The 23,394-nt window shown below is 29.9% G+C and overlaps 1 protein-coding gene across 10 annotated transcripts in view; it reads right to left on the bottom strand.

Annotated features, from left to right (window-relative positions):
- LOC123296813 (Ca(2+)/calmodulin-responsive adenylate cyclase) overlaps nucleotides 1-23,394 on the bottom strand; it is a 198,526-nt gene that overhangs the window by 43,736 nt on the left and 131,396 nt on the right. For all 10 annotated transcript variants that reach the window (XM_044878468.1, XM_044878477.1, XM_044878471.1 and 7 more), the window contains one exon: nucleotides 4,476-4,620. In XM_044878468.1, the coding sequence (XP_044734403.1) occupies nucleotides 4,476-4,620 (145 nt within the window). The remainder of the gene's footprint in view (nucleotides 1-4,475; nucleotides 4,621-23,394) is intronic.

Genomic DNA, 23,394 nt, shown 5'->3' with positions numbered 1-23,394 from the left:
ATAAAAGCGTGATTTAAAAAAAATATAAAGTAAGGCTAAGTTCAAATCAATTCTGAAAATTTTCGGCAGGATTGCCCGATTATTTAAATAATAAATGACTTCAAAAGTGGTGATATTTAACATTGTTTTTAAGGGAAAACGGTAGATGGATGCTATGTTTTCATAGATTTCTCCAAAACTAGTCGGTGGAAATTAAAAAAATAAACTATTAAAATTATTAAAGTTAAAAGCTTAATAAATTATTGAAAATAAAAAACTCGTTGTGCCAGACTAATTAAGGATGTATGAGCAGGTAGTGGGGACACAATTTAAAAAAAAATTTATATGTTCAATACTGATGGTGAATTATGTTATAACTTGACAATATAAGACGAAATGTAAGACTAAATATTTTTGATATCTGGAGTAATTTTCAAAATATCATTAATTGAAAATTTTGTTTAATTATTTAGCATTCGATATTTCTCATCTACATTCATGATGTTATAACAAAATTCATCATCCAATCTTGAAAATACGGTACAAATAATTTCAACTCTCAATCTAAAATTGTCTTAGTGCTCGTACTACCTTAAAAGAAATCATCATGGTCAGGAAGCTCCGTAACGTATTTTAAGAGACGTAAATCTCCGAGAGTGTTTATACTCCAGCTTCCTACCAATTGTAACATTAAAACTTGAGTTGTTTAATTAAGGCCAACATTTAACAAAAAAAAAAAAAACAAAGTAAATTTTTAAAGCACACAGTTTAATTTAAGTAGTTCGATCTCTTAATTCTGATTTAAAATACACTTATTTAGCAAAAATATAAATTCGAATCAATTTAATTGTACTATTAGGCTCGAAAACATACTTTAAAGTTCAAAAAGCGGGCCTCGATAAAACAACTCAAGTATATTTAGAATGTTACAGACCGCGAAGAATGTTACGAAGAATTCGACTGATTGGTTGTTTTCACAAGGCTTAAGAAAAGTTGAAGGGAGAGACTTTAGGACAAATAAAAATAGAAAACAGTATTTATTTAAAACAGAGGAAAAAGTTATGATCCGCTCAAAATAATGTTTTTACGTGAATTTAAGTATTCAAAGAAAAAAAAGAAACTGAAGGTTTCGGCATCCAATTGAAAATCCTACTAACGTGTAGTCTCAAAAGTGCTAGGGTTGCGTTAATTAACGCTATGTTTTGTATGTATACATACAAAAACGATTTTTGGCCAATATCTCGGGGACCACCAACTTTATGAAAAATAGTTTCAAACAAAAATTGTCGAAAATTTTTTTCCCTAAAAAAATGTAGAATTAAAAGTTTTGATATCTTCGGCCATTTTCCCAAATCGGGCAAAACGGCCAAATATATGTTTATATGCTTATTAACAATATCTTGAAACTAATTGATTTTATAAAAAAAAATGTCGAGTGAACAATTTCGATATCTTTAGCCGTTTTCAAAACAATCAATTTCATATATTTTTCGTAAATTATTCAATCATTAGGAGAAATATATATAAAATTGATCGTTTTAAAAATGGCTGTAGATATCGAAATTTTCCACTCTACATTTTTTTAGGAAAACAATTTTCCAACAACTTTCGTTTGAAATTTTTTCTTATAAATTAATTAATTATTAGTTTCATGATATTGTTAATTAGCATATAAATATATATATTTGACCGTTTTGCCCGATTTTCGGAAAATTGGCTGAAGAATGGCTGAAGAACATTTTTTTAGGGAAAAAAATTTTCGACAAATTTTGCTTGAAGCTATTTTTTATGAAGTTGATGGTTTCCGAGATATTGGATTTGGATAATTCAACCCTAGAACTTCTGAAATTGCGCGTTAGATGGGTCTTAAACTAGATGCCAAAACTTTCCTTTTTTTTTTTAGTTTTTTTTGCCTTTGAATAAATTCATAAAATCGCATATTTTCAGTTACTTTGAACGGCCCATTAGGTAAACAATTTTTAATAATTAAACGAGGTGAGGGAGGTAAGCTATTAATCAACTAACATAGATTTCAAAAAACATTAAATGTATTTATCCATAATTATAACGTAATATTCGATATAATAATTAGTCATCAAATACAAAAAAACTCATTCAATTAGTCGTTAAAATGCAATGGGGGGGGTGGGGATAAAAAAATGGTTGAACAAATAAATATGTTATACACAAAAATGGCATTATCAGTTAATTTTCAAAACAAAAAAAACACACAATTTAACCCTTTAATATACTATTTGTCCCCTAACATATATTTGTTTAAAGATTTTATTTTAACAATTATTTCATCATGCCTATCCATTCCAACATAGCCAATAAAAATACGGTCCTGATTTTAATTTTGATATTAGAAAATTTTATTTTGGATCAACAAATTTTAACATGTTTGTAACTAATTTTTCGTGCTGGAAATTTTGTAATCGAATCAGAAAAATAAAACTAAATAAGGGTAACATAAAAAAATAATACATGCTTTACTTAATTTTTGTATACTGGGCCCAAAATTTTTGTAAATAAAACCTTAGATTTAGAATTTTGATTCCATGATGAAAATAAAATATTTTATATTAAAGTTTAGACAGACCACTAATTTTAATACGCACTTTTAGATTAGTACAAAATAAAGCAAAATTAGGAATAAAAATTGTTAAATTAGATGTCGCTTGGAAACGAAGTGTACGTATTAAAAAATCAGGTCATTTTTTAAGGGTATAAAAAAAATTCTATTGAAACGAAAAAATTACCTCTGATTTAGTGAGCAAAATAAAACTTTAAAAATTCAATCGCAAATTAAGTAAATAAAGCAATTAAAATTGAAAAGCTAATTTTATAGTGTTGGTATTTTAATTAATAATAATTGAAACTATAAAATTAATTAAATAAAAAGTAATAATAAAATGAAAATGCTCTTCTAATTTATTGGGTGTTCCAAAATTTTTCGTCATGTATAATACTAAGATTCTTTGGGTTAGTTATCGAATTGGATCAAACCGTTTACTTAAATACTCTTCGATTTAAAAAGATATAATAGGTGTATTTATCGCAAGTGATTCATTGAATAATTTGCCTCTTTGGAGAGAATATTGTGGTAAATATTAATCTCTAATCTCTAATTCTTCTTTGCAATTTTCGACTAAAGCAAGTTCCGTGCTATTTGTCAAATTATATGACTTTTTGATTTTTTCTATATTATGAGACTATACTTTGCCTTTCGAATGCGTTTTAGAAAATGGAAAGAGGTTCATTGTCTGAATAACCGTTAACTCGAAAATCAAACTAAAACTGTGGAATTGATCAGAGATTGACTACACGTCCACAAAGTTCATTTACACAAAGGGTGGGGATAAAATTAGAAGCTGTTTCGCAAAGGAGTTTGGTATCAAATCGAAAAAAATTTGGTTTTTTTTTTAAATGAAAGAGCCAGTTGGAAAATTCGGTCTTCTTTATGATCATAAAAATGACTCAAGGGCTAAAATATGTGCTTCTTGACGTCAACGAATGAAATACCATTTTAAATATCCCGGAAAAAACGTTACTGAGATTTTGTGCAGTGAATGCGACAGGCCAAACTGTGTATAACCACAGCTAGACCACTACAGCACAGTTGAGAAGGGCGCTGGGAATCTTGACAGAACACTGTCGATTAAGCTACCATCTTCATAATATGGTGATCTCTGATGAACCCACTTTTAGGCCCTATATGGAGGTCGATGAAACTTCCATACAAGTTATGAAGGCCCCCTGTTTAGAATGTTTGAGAAACCTTGGATTCAGTAATCCCTTTAAATAGCATATCTTACTCGGGAACGTCTCGCCTTCGGGTATCAGGCTCTTTTTAAGGAGGGTCCAGGGAACCGTTTGATCTAGGGAGCCATTTTCGATACCCTCTTATGAATTATTATTATTATCCCCGAAAAACTGAATTTCTAAAAAAGTCATCAAAATATTAAGTATTCGTTTTCGTATATATTGCATAAATTTTATATTCATTTTTGTTATTTCTTTTAATATTCAATCAAAGGCAATCAAAACAAAACTGAAGCCGTAAAATTTTTAAGCATTGAACCTTTTCTAATGAGATTTGCTACCGAATTACAATCAATCGATGAATAAAATTTTGATTGAATGGCCCTTAAAAATGTTTTGAGCATCAAAATATTCAAGAAATATATTTTCTTTTGTATTTAATTAAAAATTGACAAAATAAATACAGTTGAAAAATACAATGGAACACCCTTCGAAACCTATGTAAAAAAATAAATTTATTTCACAAAAACGAAGCGAAGATACTGCAAATAAAAAGCAACTATGAGAGGTAGTTTATATGTTCGGATATGAACATAAAAAAATAAAACGACGTCAATGTGCGCTCTCTACGACGCAACAATATGATGGTAGAACGCGCGCTTGCTTATTATCATCGGAGTAGTAGTGATAATAGCAGTAATTATTTGATTATTGTTAGTTAAATATGTTACCTTCCGTCGTCGGGCTGGTGGTATAATAAAGTATGTTGTAACACTGTTATCCCGTAAATACTGATTCCGTGAACCACCATGACCTGGTTCCACCTCATATTCCCCACTGAGATAATCAAGGGTCGCTTGAGTAATGTGGACTCGTCTGTAAATAAATAAATAATAATAAAAATTATTTATCAGGAAAATATCAAATACAATGAATTTGTTCAATAATGATGGAATAAAAATTATTTTAATAAACTGGTACTAAGCTTAAACTTTAATAAATTGTAGTTTAAAAATCACTTTATTGCACTAAAAATGGATAATTATGTTAATTGCATAATGTAAAATTCAAAGCGTGGAGTGCTCTACATTGATTCTTTACAATAGCTGATTTGACAGCTGATTTTTTATTACTTGATTTGTATACATTCTCTTAATCTAATTTATTATTTCTTTAGCCTGTTCTTCTCTCGGTCCGAGAAATCTTTCTTATTTCTTTATCAAATTTCATGGATGTCCCCTGAAATGATAATCGTCCCGGTTAATGACGAAAAATAGCCCCACAGTGCTGTTTGGTATTACGCACACAAAAACAGCCAAACAGGTTTGAGATTGCGCACTGCGCAATTCCAAACCAGTCATCCTGCTTCCTATATAATGAGATTTACGCGAATTATCACCTCTTTAAGTCATGAAAAACTAACTTTCTTTGGTTTCGGCTAGAGACTAATGATCGATTTTTTTCTGGAATATGCATTGAGAAAAAATAACTTTTTACCCTTGAATTTAAACGTAAGCCTTGAGTTAATTCAAGTAAGGCTCGTAATCGATAAAATATAGAAAAACGCTTTGAATTATAGTTTTTCCGCATAAAAAACCCCATATTATTGGAAAATTGAATACATTCTGAAAAGTCGAACGAAAGAACAATTGAAGTTAGGATTTTCCCTTCGGTTTCGGTCTTATCTACTCAGTTTAAAAAAATGTTAGCAACATTAAGTTGACTGTTTTAGAAGAAACAGTTTTTTAATTAAAAGTATTCTTCGACCTCTTAGAATTTATTTACTTCTTTTGACTTTAAATGATCTGAAGACATTTAATCCTAAAGGAAATTTATATAGTTAATAAAATCGATATCTGAATGTCACCTTCAATTTTTTCTTAACTTTCCATAAATAATTTGATTAACTAAATTATATAAACTCAAATAAATCAATTGATTTGTAATATAGATGAAAAAAATAAGAGTTTGTATTCAATATATAAATATTATTTATTAGGTGAAATTGATTAAATCAATGATTGATTATCACTCTTACACTTGATTAAATTTTGTATCCCATTTTCAGGATATTTTGTAGATAACCTATTTTCCTGAATAGAAACTTATTCGTATAAGATACGAGAGCTTACAAGGTTTTTGAAAGTTTATTATAAGATGGTTGAATTTTGGATATTTGTTTTCTTATTGAAGTTAGGCAGGGATAAAGTGCGTCTGTCACTTGAGATATTGAGATTCTACCTTTCAAATTAAAAATAACATTCTTTGATTAGAAAAATAGATCATAGTAAAATTACAGAAATTATAATTTATATTGATAAAAGGACATAAAAATGATTTAAAAAGATTATCTTACAAGTGAAATTTACAAAATTTAAAAACCTCCGACAAATGCGATATTACTTGAAAACCGAATTTTTGAAACTTAGCTATAAAATTTTCTCAATCAAATCGGTTCGACCGTTTAGGGGCTACGATGCCACTGAGAAAGACACAGACGCAAAATTAAACACTTTAAACTTATAACACTCCTTCTTAAATCAATATCAAAGTGATGGTCAAGGAAATTAGATGAGATGAAAAGGATATCATTTTTTGGGACAAATTTTTGGAAATATGTTGAGCTAATGTTGAGCCTTTTAGTAGGATAGTAACTGAATGAGGATAAGCCTGATCATGTATATATCTCTGTGTCAAGAGATATGTATTAAAATCTGCGTTTTTGTGACACAGAGTGTACACAATAAAATATAATTTTTTAAATGGACATATATTATTTACATAACTTTCAATATTAATTCATGTAAATAAAAAAAAAGTTTCTCCAAGGATAATGGGAAATAATAAAGGATCATTTAATAAAACATATTACATAAATTATTATTATTAAAACACACAAATGTTTAAATAAATAAAATAAACTTTACGAGTGTGTAGAAATATTTTTTAAGTGTTCCTTTTAATGTGTAAATACCTGCACGTGTATGCGAAAGAGTTATTTATATAAGGTGAGATATTTTAATTAATCACGTTAATTAGCAAATACTTAGTTTTCTGCTTGTTCATGAGCTTGTTAGGAAATATCTAAAATTAGATTAGGTTTGAGTTAGAAATAAGTCCTCAAGTATTATTAGAGAGTAGTATTAAAGAGCTATTTCTAGCTCTTTCTAATAAGTCTTATTTTTCGACCAGTTTTGATCCACTGTACCTCCTTTGCTTAAAAGGTACTCCAAGTCCCACAACTTTAACAAACTTTTGGATTTGGACGACACTTATTTCATTTGAGTGGTGATTAGTCCCTTGGTGATGATGTCGTTTGAGAGAGAGGCATTTTCGCATTCACATAGAATATTTCAGCTTCCTCTTCTTCATGACAAATTCTGCAGAGATCATACCCTGTGATATTGATTTTGTCAATATAAGGTTATTGAGTTTACAATGGCAAATCAGCAGTTCAGTATGTTCCTGAAATGATTTTTCCCAGTTGCCAAATCAATCTGAAGCATTTTTCTATGAAAATATTTGTATAAAAGTTTTTGCATGGGCTTGGCTGTGAATGTTTTCTCAAGAGCGGCAGCATTCGTGTTGCACGTGTAGGTTGAGAAAATATAGAATAGAATAGAATTTGAATACAAATAAATAAGTGTAGGGCAAAGGATTGATGAAGAATAAACAACTTTAACTCTTCAGAGAGTATAAATATTCGATTTTTCTATTTCACTCCGGAAAATGGGAAATTGATGTCATTTCTCACATGGAATAGACAAATTCGTATTAAAGTAAATAGAAACACGATCAGCTCATATTTGTGTATTTCTTTCATATGCATTTTTTTTGTGGATACAAATTTGCCAAGAGTAAACCTCTGGTGACCTTGTAATAAATACTACCGGTGCCAGCAGGTCTAATTTAATTAATTATTTGTATTAAGCTATTTGTATTAAGAATTCAAAACTGGACCTTCTTAACACTTAAAAAAAGTTGCCGTTTTCGGGAGCTTAAAATGATTAATTAATTTTTTAAAGACTTGATTGTCATGATCACTTGCTGCGTCATTAACGGTGGCGAGAGTGATAATGATGACTTTATTTCTGAGATAATATTTCGAGATAAATAAGCTTTCGAAAGCGATAAAACTAACAAATGCAAGCTTTGCACTCACTAATGATTAATTCCATCATGTAGAAACATTAGCAAGCTACATTATCCTTCAAAATATTGAACAAATACTAATTTCCATAAAGGTAATAAAGTTAAATTATTGTTTACACTTTATAATAAATTTTACATACTTACTCACTTCCTCTTTTTAAAATACTTGTTGAAAATTTATTTTATGAATCATTTTCATATTTACAGAGTGTAGCGTAAGTGGATATAAAATTATAAGAAATTATAGTTCCTTTATTATTAATTTTTATATCATGTATATGAAATATACGAAGGTATACTAAATTTAGTCCCAAGTTTATAACACTTGAAAATATTGATACCACGAACAAAATTTTGGTATAGGTGTTCATAAAATTCCTAATTAGTTCATTTCCGGTAGTCTGTCCGTCTGTCTGTAAACACGATAACTCAAAAACAAAAAAATTTATCAAGCTGAAATTTTTACAGCGTACTCAGGACGTAAAAAGTGAGACCGAGTTCGTAAATGAGCAACAAAGGTCAATTGGGTCTTGAGTCCGTAGGACCCATCTTGTTAACCGTTAGAGATAGAACAAAAGCTTAAATATAAGAAATGTACTTAAACTAAATAAAAAAATAAACAACTTTTGTTTGAAACATTTTTTCCTAAATATAACTGTTTACCCGTGAGGGAGCAAATTAGACGCAAATTGTATAATATGTATTATATGGAAATATCAGTTATCTATGAGTGACACGTATGTAGGTATGAGTAATGTGACAGAGTAATCAACACTGTCTATACATGGTATTTCAACAATTACCTAGGTAAATTGTTTGTTTTCATTTGTTTATTTGACTAAATAATTAACATTAAATAATTTTCTAAAAGGGTTTGTGGATATAATGTGTATTTTTTATGTTGGAAGACACAAATTACATAAAAACATATTATTTCAGCCAATTCTACGATAATATACACTCCGCCAAAATAAAGCGCCAAACTTTTTATTTCGTACACAATATATGCAACTACTTAACTTTGCTATTCTTGACCCTTTTCCAGGACAAAAATTGAACTTTTTTTCTTTTATAAATAATATTCAATTTCGAGTCTAAGATTTTATTGGATTGGCCCTGGTTGAGCCTAAATGTATCAAGGATAACAAAGTTATACAATGTGTTCATTTCAAAAGTATCCACCCTTAATAACTGATGATTATTATTTTGAGATAAACCCCTTCGATTTAGATATAAAGCGGGACTTTGAAATTTCAAATGGTACGCCCTACCTTGTTATAAATCATTTCAAAGGCAGTGCCGGATTAAGCCCATCGGGGGCCCTAGGCCAATAAAATTTTGGGGCCCCCCTTTTTTGAATAATTGTAAAATTAATCGTTATTTGTGTATTCATAGCATTCGTACAGCCTATTCATATCATTCCAAGGTTATAAACGAAATAAAATGAACAAAATATTGAATCATAAACTTTATAATAAGCCTCATTTCGAAATTTGAAAAAAAAAAAAACTTGAAATTGAAAATTTTTGTTCAAAAATAATCATATCAGATTTTCGTAAGGGCCCCTGCCAGCCGGGGGCCCTAGGCCATGGCCTAGTCCGGCCTAATGGGTAATCCAGCACTGTTTAAAGGGCATAAAATTCTCTATTCAATCATGATAAAAAAATGAAATCGATCGATTGGTTCTTGAGAAAGACTACACAGAAGATGAAAGGTATCCACCCTTAATAATTCCTGTCTTGATGGGATTCTTGTTTCGAGTGAAAGCGTCGATTTAGATATCGACGGAGAGTTCAAAAATGGTACTTGGAGAATAATAGGTTTCTTCTCTTCACTCTCATCCACCACAACTTTGAAATTTCAAATGGCATCCCCTTCCTTGTGATACCTCATTTGAAAGGGCATAAAATTATCTCTTTAACCATGATAAAAAAAAATGCAACTGATCGGTTGATACATATATGTAAACATCCATATAAATACTCTTTCTTATTCGGTCTCCGTTCAGTTTGAACGACCTATATCTTTGTAACTGTGTATTCACTTATGCTTCTCTCTGTAATACTACGTACATTATATGCTCTAAGGATACAACACTCAAACTTTTTAAAGCTATTATATACTTGAAATATACATATATTATCTAAAAATTTTATTTTTTAATACACAGTGAGTTATTATTCAAACATCAAAACACATCATCCCATGAGATATTTATAAAATTTATAATTTCAAATTTCTTTATCAATAAGTAAACAGTTTAACAAAGTTCAGAGAGAACATGCCATAATTATTATATGAAGTATATATAAATTGTGTTTTTTCATTTGACATCTCCCAAAAGGCTCTAAAATCCATGGTTAAATTGAATTAATATATTCAAAAGAGTATGTAATTTTGAGTACATTTGGCTGATACAAGGGTTCTATTTTCTCAGCAGTATATAGTAAAAATTGTATTGGTCGCATTGATAAAACGAATTCATAATTAATTCTTGTTCTCTCTTAAATACGAAAAACCCTCCTAAATACGAAAATTGATATTATAACTGAATTTAGCGTCCCCAAGATCTGGATACTAATTGTCAGCAATTCATATGTCTTTTAGGGGTCGAATGTAATGTACTACCTAAATATGCCGAGTCCACAAAGGGTGGAGTTTGGTTCAAACATCATAAAGGATTTCTTTTAAACAATAGAAACCGGAGTTGTGGACCATACACATTTTATTAAAAAGTGAAATGAAATTTAATAATATCACAATAAATAATTAAAATAATAAAAATAATTTTATTATTGGTGTATGACTACAAGTTTTTTTTATTATATCTCAAAATTTTTTGAGACTAACGCACAGCAATTTATTTTTATATATACAGATCAATAAAATTGAAAAAAAAACCCAACTCAACCCACACTCACACCCTAACCCACACCCACACCCACACCCACACCCACACCCACACCCACACCCACACCCACACCCACACCCACACCCACACCCACACTCAACCCAACCCAACCCTAACCCAGCCTAACCCAACCTAACCCAATCTAACCCAACCCAACCCAACCAAAAATTACAAAAATTGTGTTTTTTTGAATTTTTTATGATTTTTTCGATTTTTACAAATTGCAAAAAGTGTAAAAAAATTTTTTGTTTCCGATTTCGATAAAACTAAGTTTATAAGGTAATTTTGACCCGAAAATTACAAAAATCGTGTTTATTTGACCATTAAATGAGTAATTTTCGAGATATTTTATGAATCTGACTGTAGAGCCAACATTTTCATTCCGTTCAGTCTCTGAAATTATTCCGCATTGAATCTAATTATTCCGAAATTCTGAACCATCCCTGAACTATAGCGAACAAAACAAAAAAAAAGTATAAAGTATATACAAACGAATAAATGCGGGAGACCACTTCCGTTAGTCCATATAAAGTTTGTTGCATGTTTTTGGTCCGTAATTATACAATACTTAATTATTGTCACAAATTAAGATCTATAAAATAAATTTTTTTCCTTGAGTCACTTGTGAATGGCTGTTTAGGATGTCATACTATACAGCTATCTGGTGATAAATAGAATAAAATTTTAGTGCCAAGTACGTGCCTACGTCTTAATATTCCTTTAAAATAATTGAGTGATAGAAAAAAATGGTTCACAAGAGAGAAAAATCTTTTCTGTTTTTCAATGTATAATAGAGAAATTTGGATACTCCTTTTTTTACCACAAGATTCTTATTCTCATAAGAATTGTTCAAAATGAGTACCAAGAAAAATAACGTCAACCTTTACGAACGTACAATATCTTTTCCTACATGATGTGATCAAAATCACTTTCGAAATTTCTTAACTAAAAGTATATAACACTTATTTACTCTTAAATTAATGTAATTGTATTTGTGTTTTGTGAAAAAATTTTCTTTTTACAAGCACATTTTTATGTTTTTTTCATGTATGACATCAGCAATTCTTTAATATGATAAAAGAAATTTCTAGTGTCAATATTATTATAGCGAAGAAAGAAAATTTCACCACCTCCGTATATAAGCAAACCTACGCTTATAAATTACGTAGGTGTTTTTTCCTCATCTTATTGGATGATATGTTTTCATAGATTTCTCCAAAACTAGTCGGTGGAAATTACAGTACTGTTTAAATTAAAGATAAAACCTTAATAAATTATTGAAAACAAAAAAAACCCGTTGTGTCCGGCTAATTAAGGAAGTATAAGCACGGTGCTGAAGACACAGAAAAAATTTTTAATAAAAAATACTTTTTAAGAGACAAGCTTTTATTGTACTAAAAAGTAGAAAATATTTTTATTAGTGAGTCACTCCTACCCGACTATTTGTAAAAGCTTGAGGCGATCAATTTAAAATATCAAAAACGAATCGGAATGCCTTATCTACTCCACATGCCTAATTGTTTTTCGACTCATTCTTAATATTAAGCGCCTCAATCTTTTATAAAAAGTTGGGTATGAGTGACTCATTGATAAAATTATTTTCATTTTAGTACAATAAAAGCCTGTCACTTTTATTAAAATTTTTAATTTAAGTCTGAAGAATGTATATATATACATCAAATATGGTGGAAGCGATGGGAAAATCTGGACGCAACAACCTTACCATGCATAGTCATCCAAACTTAATTAGCGTGCAAAATTTCAGCTCAATCGGAAACCGGGAAGTGGATTAAATTTGACTTGCAAGATTTGATGACAGGCAGGCAACGGGATAGGTGAAACTAAATAAAAGCTTGTAAAAAAATTAATATTTTCAATTTTGATGGTGAATTATGTTATACCTTGATAATATAAGATGGAAAGTAAAAATAAAATTTTTGGATCTGGAAAATCTGGAGTAATTTTCAAAATATTGAAAATTTTGTTCAATTATTTAGCTTTCGATATTTCGAAAACCAAGGCATATATCGAAAAATTTTACTCTAAATACTTTTACTTTAAATATAAGTCTACATTCATAAAGTTAAAACAAAGTTTTTCCATCAAAGTTGAAAATATAGTATAAATTATTTCAACCACAAGTCTAAACTTGCCTTGGCGCTCGTACTACCTTAAGTTCCTAATTTTTAATATATTTATGACTTTTTTACCAAATAATGTTATGATTAATCTTCAACAATTTTCGAGCAATTAAATGCTCTACCCTATCAAAATGTTAGGGGACTATTATAGAGAATAAAGCAAAATTTTAAATAATGAAATCAAAAAAAATGATCGAACGGATTTAGTAAAAATAAATAAGGCGAGTAATTTTATATACACATGCGTGTTCTAATACCAAAATGTTTGTTTCAGTCAAGTATAATTCAAAGTTATAGGTTAAATAAAAATTGTACATCGATTTCGAAAATCGGAGACACAATCTCTTGGAAATCAATATAAGCTGTGTACAGAGGTTGAAAAAAAAAACTAGCAAATAAAAAAAATTGTAAAAAAACCTACACAAAACCTCTTTTGTGTAGGTTTTTATGTTAGTAGGTACTACATGTGAAATTGTGAACCAAAAATGTGTGTACACACATCAAATAACATATAACATACACTACGTAAATAAACGTATCGGTATTTGAATTACAAAACTACGTCATCAAAACCATTAAGGTTTTTAAGGTTGTGTGTTGTATTATTATAACAAATATTTGATATTCTATAAATGTACAATAGGTATAAAGCCTGCCAAAATTTTGAGAACACATGGCCTTTAAGGCAGCTCCACACGCTACGTTTTACACAACTTTTTGTCTGCAAAGTCTTAAGACGGAATGAAAACGTTGCAATTTTTAGTCTACATGGCGCAGACATATCTGTATATTTCGTTCAGTTTTGTGTGATATCGTCATGGAGGAGGTACTATTGTGGTCAATTTTGGCATGATGTCTTGCTACAAAAAAAAAAAAAAAAAAAAAAAAACTGAAACGTCTTAGAAGTACCCAGCGTTCCAAGTGGTCGCGAAGCTTCTATAAAGGCATAAATTTTCCCACATAAGGTTCTTGACATGATAATCCTAATGATTGGCGGAACTACTTGAGAATGAACATAGGCACGTATACTTATTTGTTGGAATTAGTGACACCGCATATCATCAAAGAAAATACTTTTATGAAGACAGCAAATCACCACATGAAAGGACCATTTTATTCCATGGGGCGTAATCCCACGATCCTCCATTATTAAATATTTTTCACGCAAAATGCCGTTTACTGCTCGTCGAAACTATTAAATATTTGATATGAATTTGTATATGACGAGGAATCGAAGATGGAATTAAAATCGTTATTGTATCTATTTAATAAAATATGTACATGTATATTGGTAAATATAAGAATATAAATATTAAGATTGTATAAAGATTATTCACAGTTGCAATCTATGGCAACAAATTGACAAAACTCAATCGTTCCATCATATTTGAAGGATCATAGCATCTAGCTTTTGCTCAGTTATCGCTGCAATTGAACCGTTTTGTATTGCACAGTTTTCCAATCTACACGCAACGTTTTATCTGCAACGTGGTGAACTGTGCAGACAAAACGTTTTGCAAAACTTAGTGTGTGGACCTGCCTTTAGGTAGCTTTTATAGATTGGTAATTCAGTATTTAGCCCGTAAAATTCTAATAATTAATGCGAGTGGGTCAGAGTGTGGACTCACTTTTCGGGCTAAATTTTAGTCTAATTATGCACAGCCAATTTAAATTGATGAATATCCGTTTTTATCTCTTTAATAAGAAGATAAATGAATAACTGCAAAAACTATTTGTCGAAAAGACGGATAAACATAATTCGACAACTTGTAGTAAATAATTCTAAAAAATGTACGCTAGCATTGTACCTATAAGGTAAGGTTAAAATTCTTTAGATACATAATATCATATTATTATTATCATAATATTTTTATCGCCTTTTTTTGCATATTTTTCAAAGAATTTTACGTGAATTTATAAAAAAAGAAGTAAGTTTTAAACATTTTTGTTGTCACATTATTTCAATTAACGTTTCATCATACTTGAAATGAATGTTATTTTGGTGGAAGCGTCGTGAAATATCTTGTGTTATATTAAATTTATGTGTGGATAGGAGTATTTATTATTTTGAAACGAGTCTGTTATCGTTTCCGACTGCGAAAATGTTTTCAAGAAGAAAACGTGTATTTAATAGTGTAATTATGGGTGATGTGGAAATAACAGTCAGTGGGTATAGGTGCCTATGGACGTTGATACAACAAGTTGATATAACCCCATTTTTGTGAGTTTCTGAAGGCTTTATCTCGAGAAAAGTCGTCAATTTTAAAATAATAAATAGTAAAAGTTATTATGGGTAAAATTGATGGCACAGTATTATCATTCGTAATCACTTCTCTGGAAAACCGATGTGATGTAACAATAAAAAGGCTTACAGAAAATTTTTACCCGCACTTTTAATTTTCTTCTAGTTTTGTAGGGACCATTAATTATTTATGATATTTTCATCCAAGCTTCTTATTAAATATAAATCGATCGTTGTACAAAATTAAGCAGTGAAGTGGAATTCGTATCGTTACAATAATAACCTGAGCCCCCGTGACCTCCCATTACCCATAATATTTAATGTAGAATAAAATGTATATAACTAACATCCCATGGTGGATGTGATTTATAGAGATAAGACGAATATCTTTCTGGTTGCAAGTAATTTATTGCATTCACTAATAAAGAATATTAAGAAAATCACTTTAACAGTTTTTAAGGACGTTTCCACAAAATCACGCCTCTTTACAATTTTAATGTTAAGTTTCATTGTTCACATCCAGATATAGTGGAATGAGAAAAAGTACCTGGGTGTAAACAAGGAAAATTGGGAAAAATTACAGGATTTAAAAAAATGTGCACAGAGCCGTCTTAAGTTCCCAAATTTCATGTGAACATTAAAAATTCTGAAGTCCTCTTTCTAATATGTATAAGAAGACTGACCTTTCTATTTCTTATGACCTAATTTGACTGACAGAGCAAATAGGCCGTGATGAATGAGACCTTTGGTCTCCTTATAAAGTAAATCATTGTATTTTTTCATAAATTAATCGAAAAATATTTTTTCTTTCAGTTTGATTATGTTCAAATAAATTGCAAATTTTGTATTTTTGAACATTAAATGAACATTAAAATCGTAAATGTCTGTTAATCAAGGTTTTTATAAAATATTTTTTACGAGAAAGGCTTCATAGCGTTTGCAACTGAGGAAAATTAAACTGAGAATACTTACTACCGAGTATAAATTCTGCGGAGTATACTATCGAATATAATAAGCATTTACACGAAATCAGTCTCACAGAGAACGAACGATCTTTGCAGATTTTATCATGAAGCGAAGTAAACATTTTGTGCGAATGTGATAACACCTCTTGACATAATCACTCGAGTTGGATTGATCTCTACTCAAGTGAAATAAATGAAATGTCGTCCAACAATATCTTCGAGCTTATTAAAGCTACACTAACATTTTGTGCGAATGTGATAACACATCTTGACATAATCACTCGAGATGGATTGATCTCTACTCAAGTGAAATAAATGAAATGTCGTCCAACAATATCTTCGAGCTTATTAAAGCTACAATAAAGCTTAATTAAGAAGTAAAATAGATTAAACTGTCCCTAGTGAAAAAGACCTTCTAAGACTTAGACCCCTTCCTTCTACATAAACAAGGATAAGAAAATTGTGAACTTCAAATCTAATATAATCTTATCCAAACTACTCAAAACGTAAGAAACTTTTATTTTCGAGATCAAGTGAAGAGCTTTCTATCAGAACAGTTAAAAATATAATAAAACCAATATGTGACAAACACAACAAGTTTGACACTGATAGATATACAATTGATAGGGAAGGCAGATAATATTAATAAGAGATAGTAAATAAATTGTCTGTGTGTTGTTGACGAGCAAGCGAAGGGAGGTTTTCTAGTGAAAATGCCAAACATGGCACACAGAGAGAATAGCTCTAGCTGGCTGACGATGATGAGAGTGAACTTGATAGTGTGAGAGTCAAGTGTAGGTATTGAGTTTAGTTGAATACCATAGTAATATTAGTACAGTAGAAAATGTTACAAAAATCGCCTAATAAAGGAAAATGAAAGAAACCACTCGCATTTTGCTAAAACCTCATGTGATGTGTTTCTTAGGTGTCAAATATCACAAGTAACGTATGAGTTAGTGGCGCAAATGTTTCTATTTGTTAATAAACAATAAATTTTTAATGCAAAGAAACGATCAATGTTAAAGTTCACTAAAAGAATTAGTAATTAGGCAACTTGTATAACGTAAATGTTAAGTGTTTGTTAAATAGTCGAAAAATATTATACATTCATTAACGTATACGTAATTCAAGTTGCATATTTATTAATTTTATAAGTCTACTTTAAAATTAACCGTTCCATTGAATTAACAATTTATAACTCATGCATTACTGATGATATTTGACACCTAAGAAACACATTCCATGAAGTTTTAGCAAAATGCAAACGATTTGTTTCATTTTCCTTTATTTGTAACATTTTTAACTGTATTATATGGTGCTTTGACATATATTATACAGTTCACTAGATTACATAATAAACGGTTACTACAAACACTATGATGACGATAAATCTCTATATTCATTTCTCTCTGTGTATATAATATCCGATTTTTTTTTGTTCGGAATATAATATTATATCGATTGGTTTCATCAATTCATTTTATATTTTCATATTATGTAGAAGAGGGATTGGAATATAAGAGTGACCTCTTTATTTTAGGAAATATCACAAGTGAAAAACAAGTGAAAAAAAAAATTGACTGAGTTAATTGTTGAAATACCATGCATAGTCAGTGTTGATTTCTTTATCACATTACACATACATACATGTCACACATTCATAACTGATAATCAAGTATAGTACATATTATAAAATATTCGCCTAATTGTCGCCCTCACGGGTAAACAGTGATGTTTACGAAAAAATGTTTCAAACAAAAGTTGTTTAATTTTTGATAAGAAACATTTTTTACATTTAAACTTTTGTTCTATCTCTAACAGTTTAAAAGATGGGTCCTACGGACCCAAGACCCAATTGACTTATGATGCTCATTTACGAACTTGACCTCACTTTTTACGTCCTGAGTACGCTGTAAAAATTTCAGCTCGATATCTTTTTTCGTTTTTGAGTTATCGTGTCCACAGACGGACGGATAACCGGAAATGGACTAATTAGGTGATTATATGAACACCTATGACAAAATTTTTTCCCTAGCATCATTATTTTTAAGTGTTACAAACTTGGGACTAAACTTAATATACTATGTATATTTCATATATACATGGTATAATAAGGTGAATTATTGAAAAAATTGCGTGTCTAGAACTCGAATAGCCTAATTGGTAGGGCGCTTGACATGAATCCAAGAAGACCGGGTTCGAGTCCTGGTTTCGATTGTATTTTTTTTTCAATTCTCTTTATTTAAGATTACTAGACAATATATTTGTCAATTTAGTTTACGCATATGATGAACATAAGAAAAACTCTCTTTACTTTATGCAAAGACGTAAAAGGAATATTTTAACAAATTTTTAAAGCATCCTGTAAAACGTAGGTAATCGGTTTTTTATGCGGTTCAAGAAATTATTAGCTGGAAGACTTTTTGAAAATCGTAGCTAATGGTATTCAAAGATCAAAAAATGAGTTTTTTAGACTGCTTAATGTTGATATAATGTTAAAAGTAAACTTCCTCTCCCATTGTAATGTACAAGTCATGCTCTTTTATTTGATACTCCACTTGGATAGATTTGAACATATTCGATTATTCATCCCTACTTTCGCGTTCCACCTTTTCACCCCCCAAAGGTTAAAAAACGATGAAAAATCAACTTTTTAAGTTTTTGAAGCACATACCTTTCAACCCCTATTTCAATCCTTGACTCTACTATATTATGCATATTTTATATATAAAAACCTTCCTCTTGAATCACTCTATTTATTAGAAAAACCGCATCAAAATCCGTTGCGTAGTTTGAAAGGTCTAAGCATTCATAGGGACATGATAGGTACAGTATGCTACTATGTATTGATGAAATTAAGTTGGGCATGTAAGGCAGCTGTAGGTAAAAACATTTCTATAAAGAAAGTTTTCATGGGAACGATATACGATAAAGTGTCAGGATGAGAGAGCTTTGAAAATAACAAGTCAGTTGATGTTGAGAGTTAATATGGATGATTGATAACAATAGTGCTTTACGGAGAGCTGTTGTTGAATTATTAAAAATTAGTTGTGAATATATTTGAAAATCAAAAATGTAAATTGATTGTGCCGTAAATTATGAATTGATTATTAAATTATGATTATTTAATACCTTTGCAATAAACAGTTTTCAAAAAATTCACGCAGTGGTGTTTTTATTATATCGAACCTACGAAGGTAGTTCGTAACAATTTGAATTCTATCCAATGCAATTAAATAGTGACTCCCACTTCATTAATAGACTTTTGAATCATTCTCTAATATACTTGTTTCATTAATGGATTTAACACATTTAATAATAATTTCACATATTCAAAAGACCTATATTAGTTAACCTTCATATCAGTATATAACATGTTTCACTCAAATAGATATCGTGTTTCATACAAATAACATCGCACATCGTATCGTATGTAGTAGGTACAGTTTGATAACACCATGGCGGCAACATATAAACTTGTGTCTTCTTCCTTGTCTGCTGTTCCGTTGTTCATTTCATCCTGATTCTGATAATGATTATGATGATGCTGACAACACCGTAGTATAACGTCGTATGTCCCTTTAACGATTTCTTACTTGTGCCACCTGGTGTGTTATGTTATTGATAGATAAAATAAATGTACAACTAGCTTGATACCCGCCCGCTTCACTGGGCATAAAAGTAAAAACCACCGCTTTATAGCCTCCACCTCTCTTGATATAACTTATCCCCCTCCCATAACACTTGAAGGGATTGTTTTACGCAGCTCAAGGATATTCACAGTTTTCAATTTTTTAAATTGTAAAATAGTCATAATTCATTGAGTATATCAGAAAGGTGGCCATGAATGTGACATTTACTGTTTTAAATTTTTACAGAAATCTTTAATTTATGGTTCAAAATAATGATCGTTCTGCTCCATCTATGATCATCATTTTTAACCATAAATTAAAGATGTCTGTAAAAATTTAAAATACTAAATGTCAGATTAAATTGAATTGAATTTTTATTTTTTTAATATCTATATCTTTTATTATTTATAGCTCATGTGTTATTCTGATGTATGAGCTATATTGCTGTACAGTTTCATTAAAAAGCATTCGCTAGTTTTGTGTGAAAGCGTAACAAACAGACAAACAAACATCCTTACTTTCACATTTATAATATATAAGGATAATTAAACTGTATCGACATGTGTTAAATGTCAAGGCAATACAATTATAATAGCTCTAATGCAAAAATTAACGAAATCATTTATTGTTATTCTTGCCAAGCCTAGTAGCTTAATTGGTTGAATCGTAACCAATTCCGTTCGCTATATGCCTAGGGTAATGGGTTCAATTCCTGTCGTCACAACAAAACTTAATTTAATTAATAGTTAATTAATGGCGTAATGCATGCTATATGCATGAAGAAGGTGCAGTCAGTCTCTCAAAACAATTGAGGAGCTGATAAATGAAATTATCAACGGAAAAGGTGGTAAAATACATAAGTGGTATCACAATGGACTCTATACCCTAAGTGTGTCCTTCGCGGACAGTCAATATAACCAAACTAACCTAACCTTTTGTAATTTTTAGTTTGCACGATAGTTCTGATATGAAAGGTTTCAGGATGATTTTAAACAGTCTCTCAAGAAAATGTCAATGTAGATTTGAATGTCAATGCTAAGACAATTATTATTTTCATTATTTCAAATGAACAAATTTTGAATAAGATGAAATTACAAATGCCAAAAATGTAGGACGAAAAATATGCAGGAGTAGAAACTATACTAGGATGGGAATCAATCACGTCTCGGAAATAATAGCAGAAGGACGTGTGAAGTTTTATGTTTGCATAGCTACTGAAGAAGTAATTGGCAGCACTCTTAAAAAAAGTGATTCTTAAGAAGGATGAAAAACGACAAATGTTGTAAAGAATACTATGAGACGATGTCCGAATTATCAGCTATAACGATAATCTGTTTTGTAACGTTTTAACATATTGTGATACGGATTCAGATTCTTTAATAACTATAACAGATATAAGAACTACTTTCTTAGCCCCCATTTTTCCGATCACTGCAAAGAACTGTTATTTCGAATGTAAAAATCTCCAACAGTTAGTTAGCATCTTAAACTGATCGCAGTATAAAAACATTTTAAATATTTACTTACGTAGCTACCGCCGATATCAATTCACTGTTACTGGGAAATTATGTTAAACTAACAGCGAGAGCGAGATATTACCACACGGAGATGATTGCATTCAAACTCGAAACGTGTGTCTGGGGATTGATAACCGAAAAGACTCCGTCATAAGAAGATAGACACAGAAATTGGAGATTCACAATCTACAAATATAAATCTGTTATATCGATGAACTGCCCTGGAAAACCAACGTTCTATCTTATTGTAATACGGATTGAGAGAAATTGAAAATATTTTACGTCAGGGTTTCGTTAAATTTCGCAAAATTAAAGGTACGAACAATTTTGATTCTAGAAATTTGCTAGAGTTATTATAATATTTGTCTTTGATAATTTAACTTTAACATCCATATATGATGGAGTTTTTGATTGCTTACCTTCCACTTACTAGGTAGGCAGCTTAATAGACAACAAGAACCACCATACCAGAAAAAAGCTCGGTTGTATAAAGTATCGTATGTGTGTGTGTATGTATGTGTATAATGACGTTAAATGAGATATTTATTAAATCAGAGTATATATTTTTTTATTATTTTATTAGATTAAAATTATTTATTAAGTATTTATAAATATTGATTTTGTTTTCATAATTTTTTTTAATGCTTTTATATAATGGAAAGTTTTTTATAATTATATTTTTTAACGGCATATTTCTCTCTTTTCAAAACTGCTTCCCATACAATTTACTCATTCGAATCAATTTTGAGTATCTACTATCAATTCGAGAGGTAAAATTACTCGTTTTACTAAGTACGCTCAAGTGGATTTTTAAAATTTTTCTAAAGAGAACATTCTTTTGGTTTTGATTTCCATCAAACTCAATTTTTAAGGTAATTTAAACCAAACAAATCAAAAAATTAACTGCATTAAACGATGAGATGAATTCTTTTCGTGATATTGCTTAAAATTATGAACGAAGAACAATTCTTGGAACTATTTTAGGGTACTAGTCGTATAACGGTGAAAGGATCTCAATTTTTATGTATTTTGTGTTCTTATTACCTTAAAAAAATCTGAAATCAGATTTTGAAAATTCAAATTGAATATTAGGCCAATAGAATTACGGATTGTACGTGTTGTTGTTGGTTACAGGGCAGAAGTGGGTTTAATCTATGGAGGGGGGTACTTACATAATGGACCTGCCAAGTCCGCTCGCCCGGAACCTGGGGACTGGAGTTATTAAGCAAATTTGGCTTAACATTTTTTTTTTTGATTTCTTGTAAGCGATGTAACTCGTAAATGGTGCACTTTAGGATACTGTTGCTGTGGAGCTTTTTGTTCCTTAGATGTTTTTCTAGACCTTCGAGTGAAAAAAAAATAAAAACATATCTTTTGTTGCAAATTTTTAAGAAAATTAATTTTGCAACTAAAGAATTTTCGCCATTTTTTCAACCTGTAACTGTAGTTAATATTGAATATGGGTATAGGCAACAAAATTGCTAAATAAAATTTACATAGATTAAAACCACCTCTGACCTGTAACAGACAACAACACGTAAGCCATATCTTTTTCCGTTATTTTATTGGCCTATATCACTTTTTACTGATAATTCGTCCCATATTGAAAAAATCCCGAAGTTTTCGAACGTTAATTATGGGCAGTTTTGGTCCACTCGGACCACTAAATTTCTTTATATCACAAATTTTGATTATAATCTACGTCCCTTTTAAGATAGTAAAAGGTTTTCCGTCTGTGCGAGTCTTCCTAATCTCATTTTTAAATTTCACAATCATAAAATAGTTCGTTCATACCACAGCAAAAACGATACCAATTTTACAACAGGTTTTAATTAATTTATATTTACGTAAGATATAATAATTATTTTTGCAAAATAAAATTATTAAATAATACATTTTAATTTGTATTAATATAAATATGAGTAAATACTTACATAAACTAGGTACATATATTTATCGTTTCGTTTGGCATGTTCTAACAATTAATCATCATTAACACAGTATAATGTAATACATTAATTAAGAGAAACAGCGGTTTATGTATGTACAGAACATGTTCTTATAATTGAAAAGGTAAAAAAAATAATAAT

Source organism: Chrysoperla carnea, chromosome 3 (genome assembly GCF_905475395.1).
Source record: "Chrysoperla carnea chromosome 3, inChrCarn1.1, whole genome shotgun sequence".
In the NCBI taxonomy this organism is placed as follows: domain Eukaryota; kingdom Metazoa; phylum Arthropoda; class Insecta; order Neuroptera; family Chrysopidae; genus Chrysoperla; species Chrysoperla carnea.
This window is presented reverse-complemented; position numbering and strand designations above follow the sequence as displayed.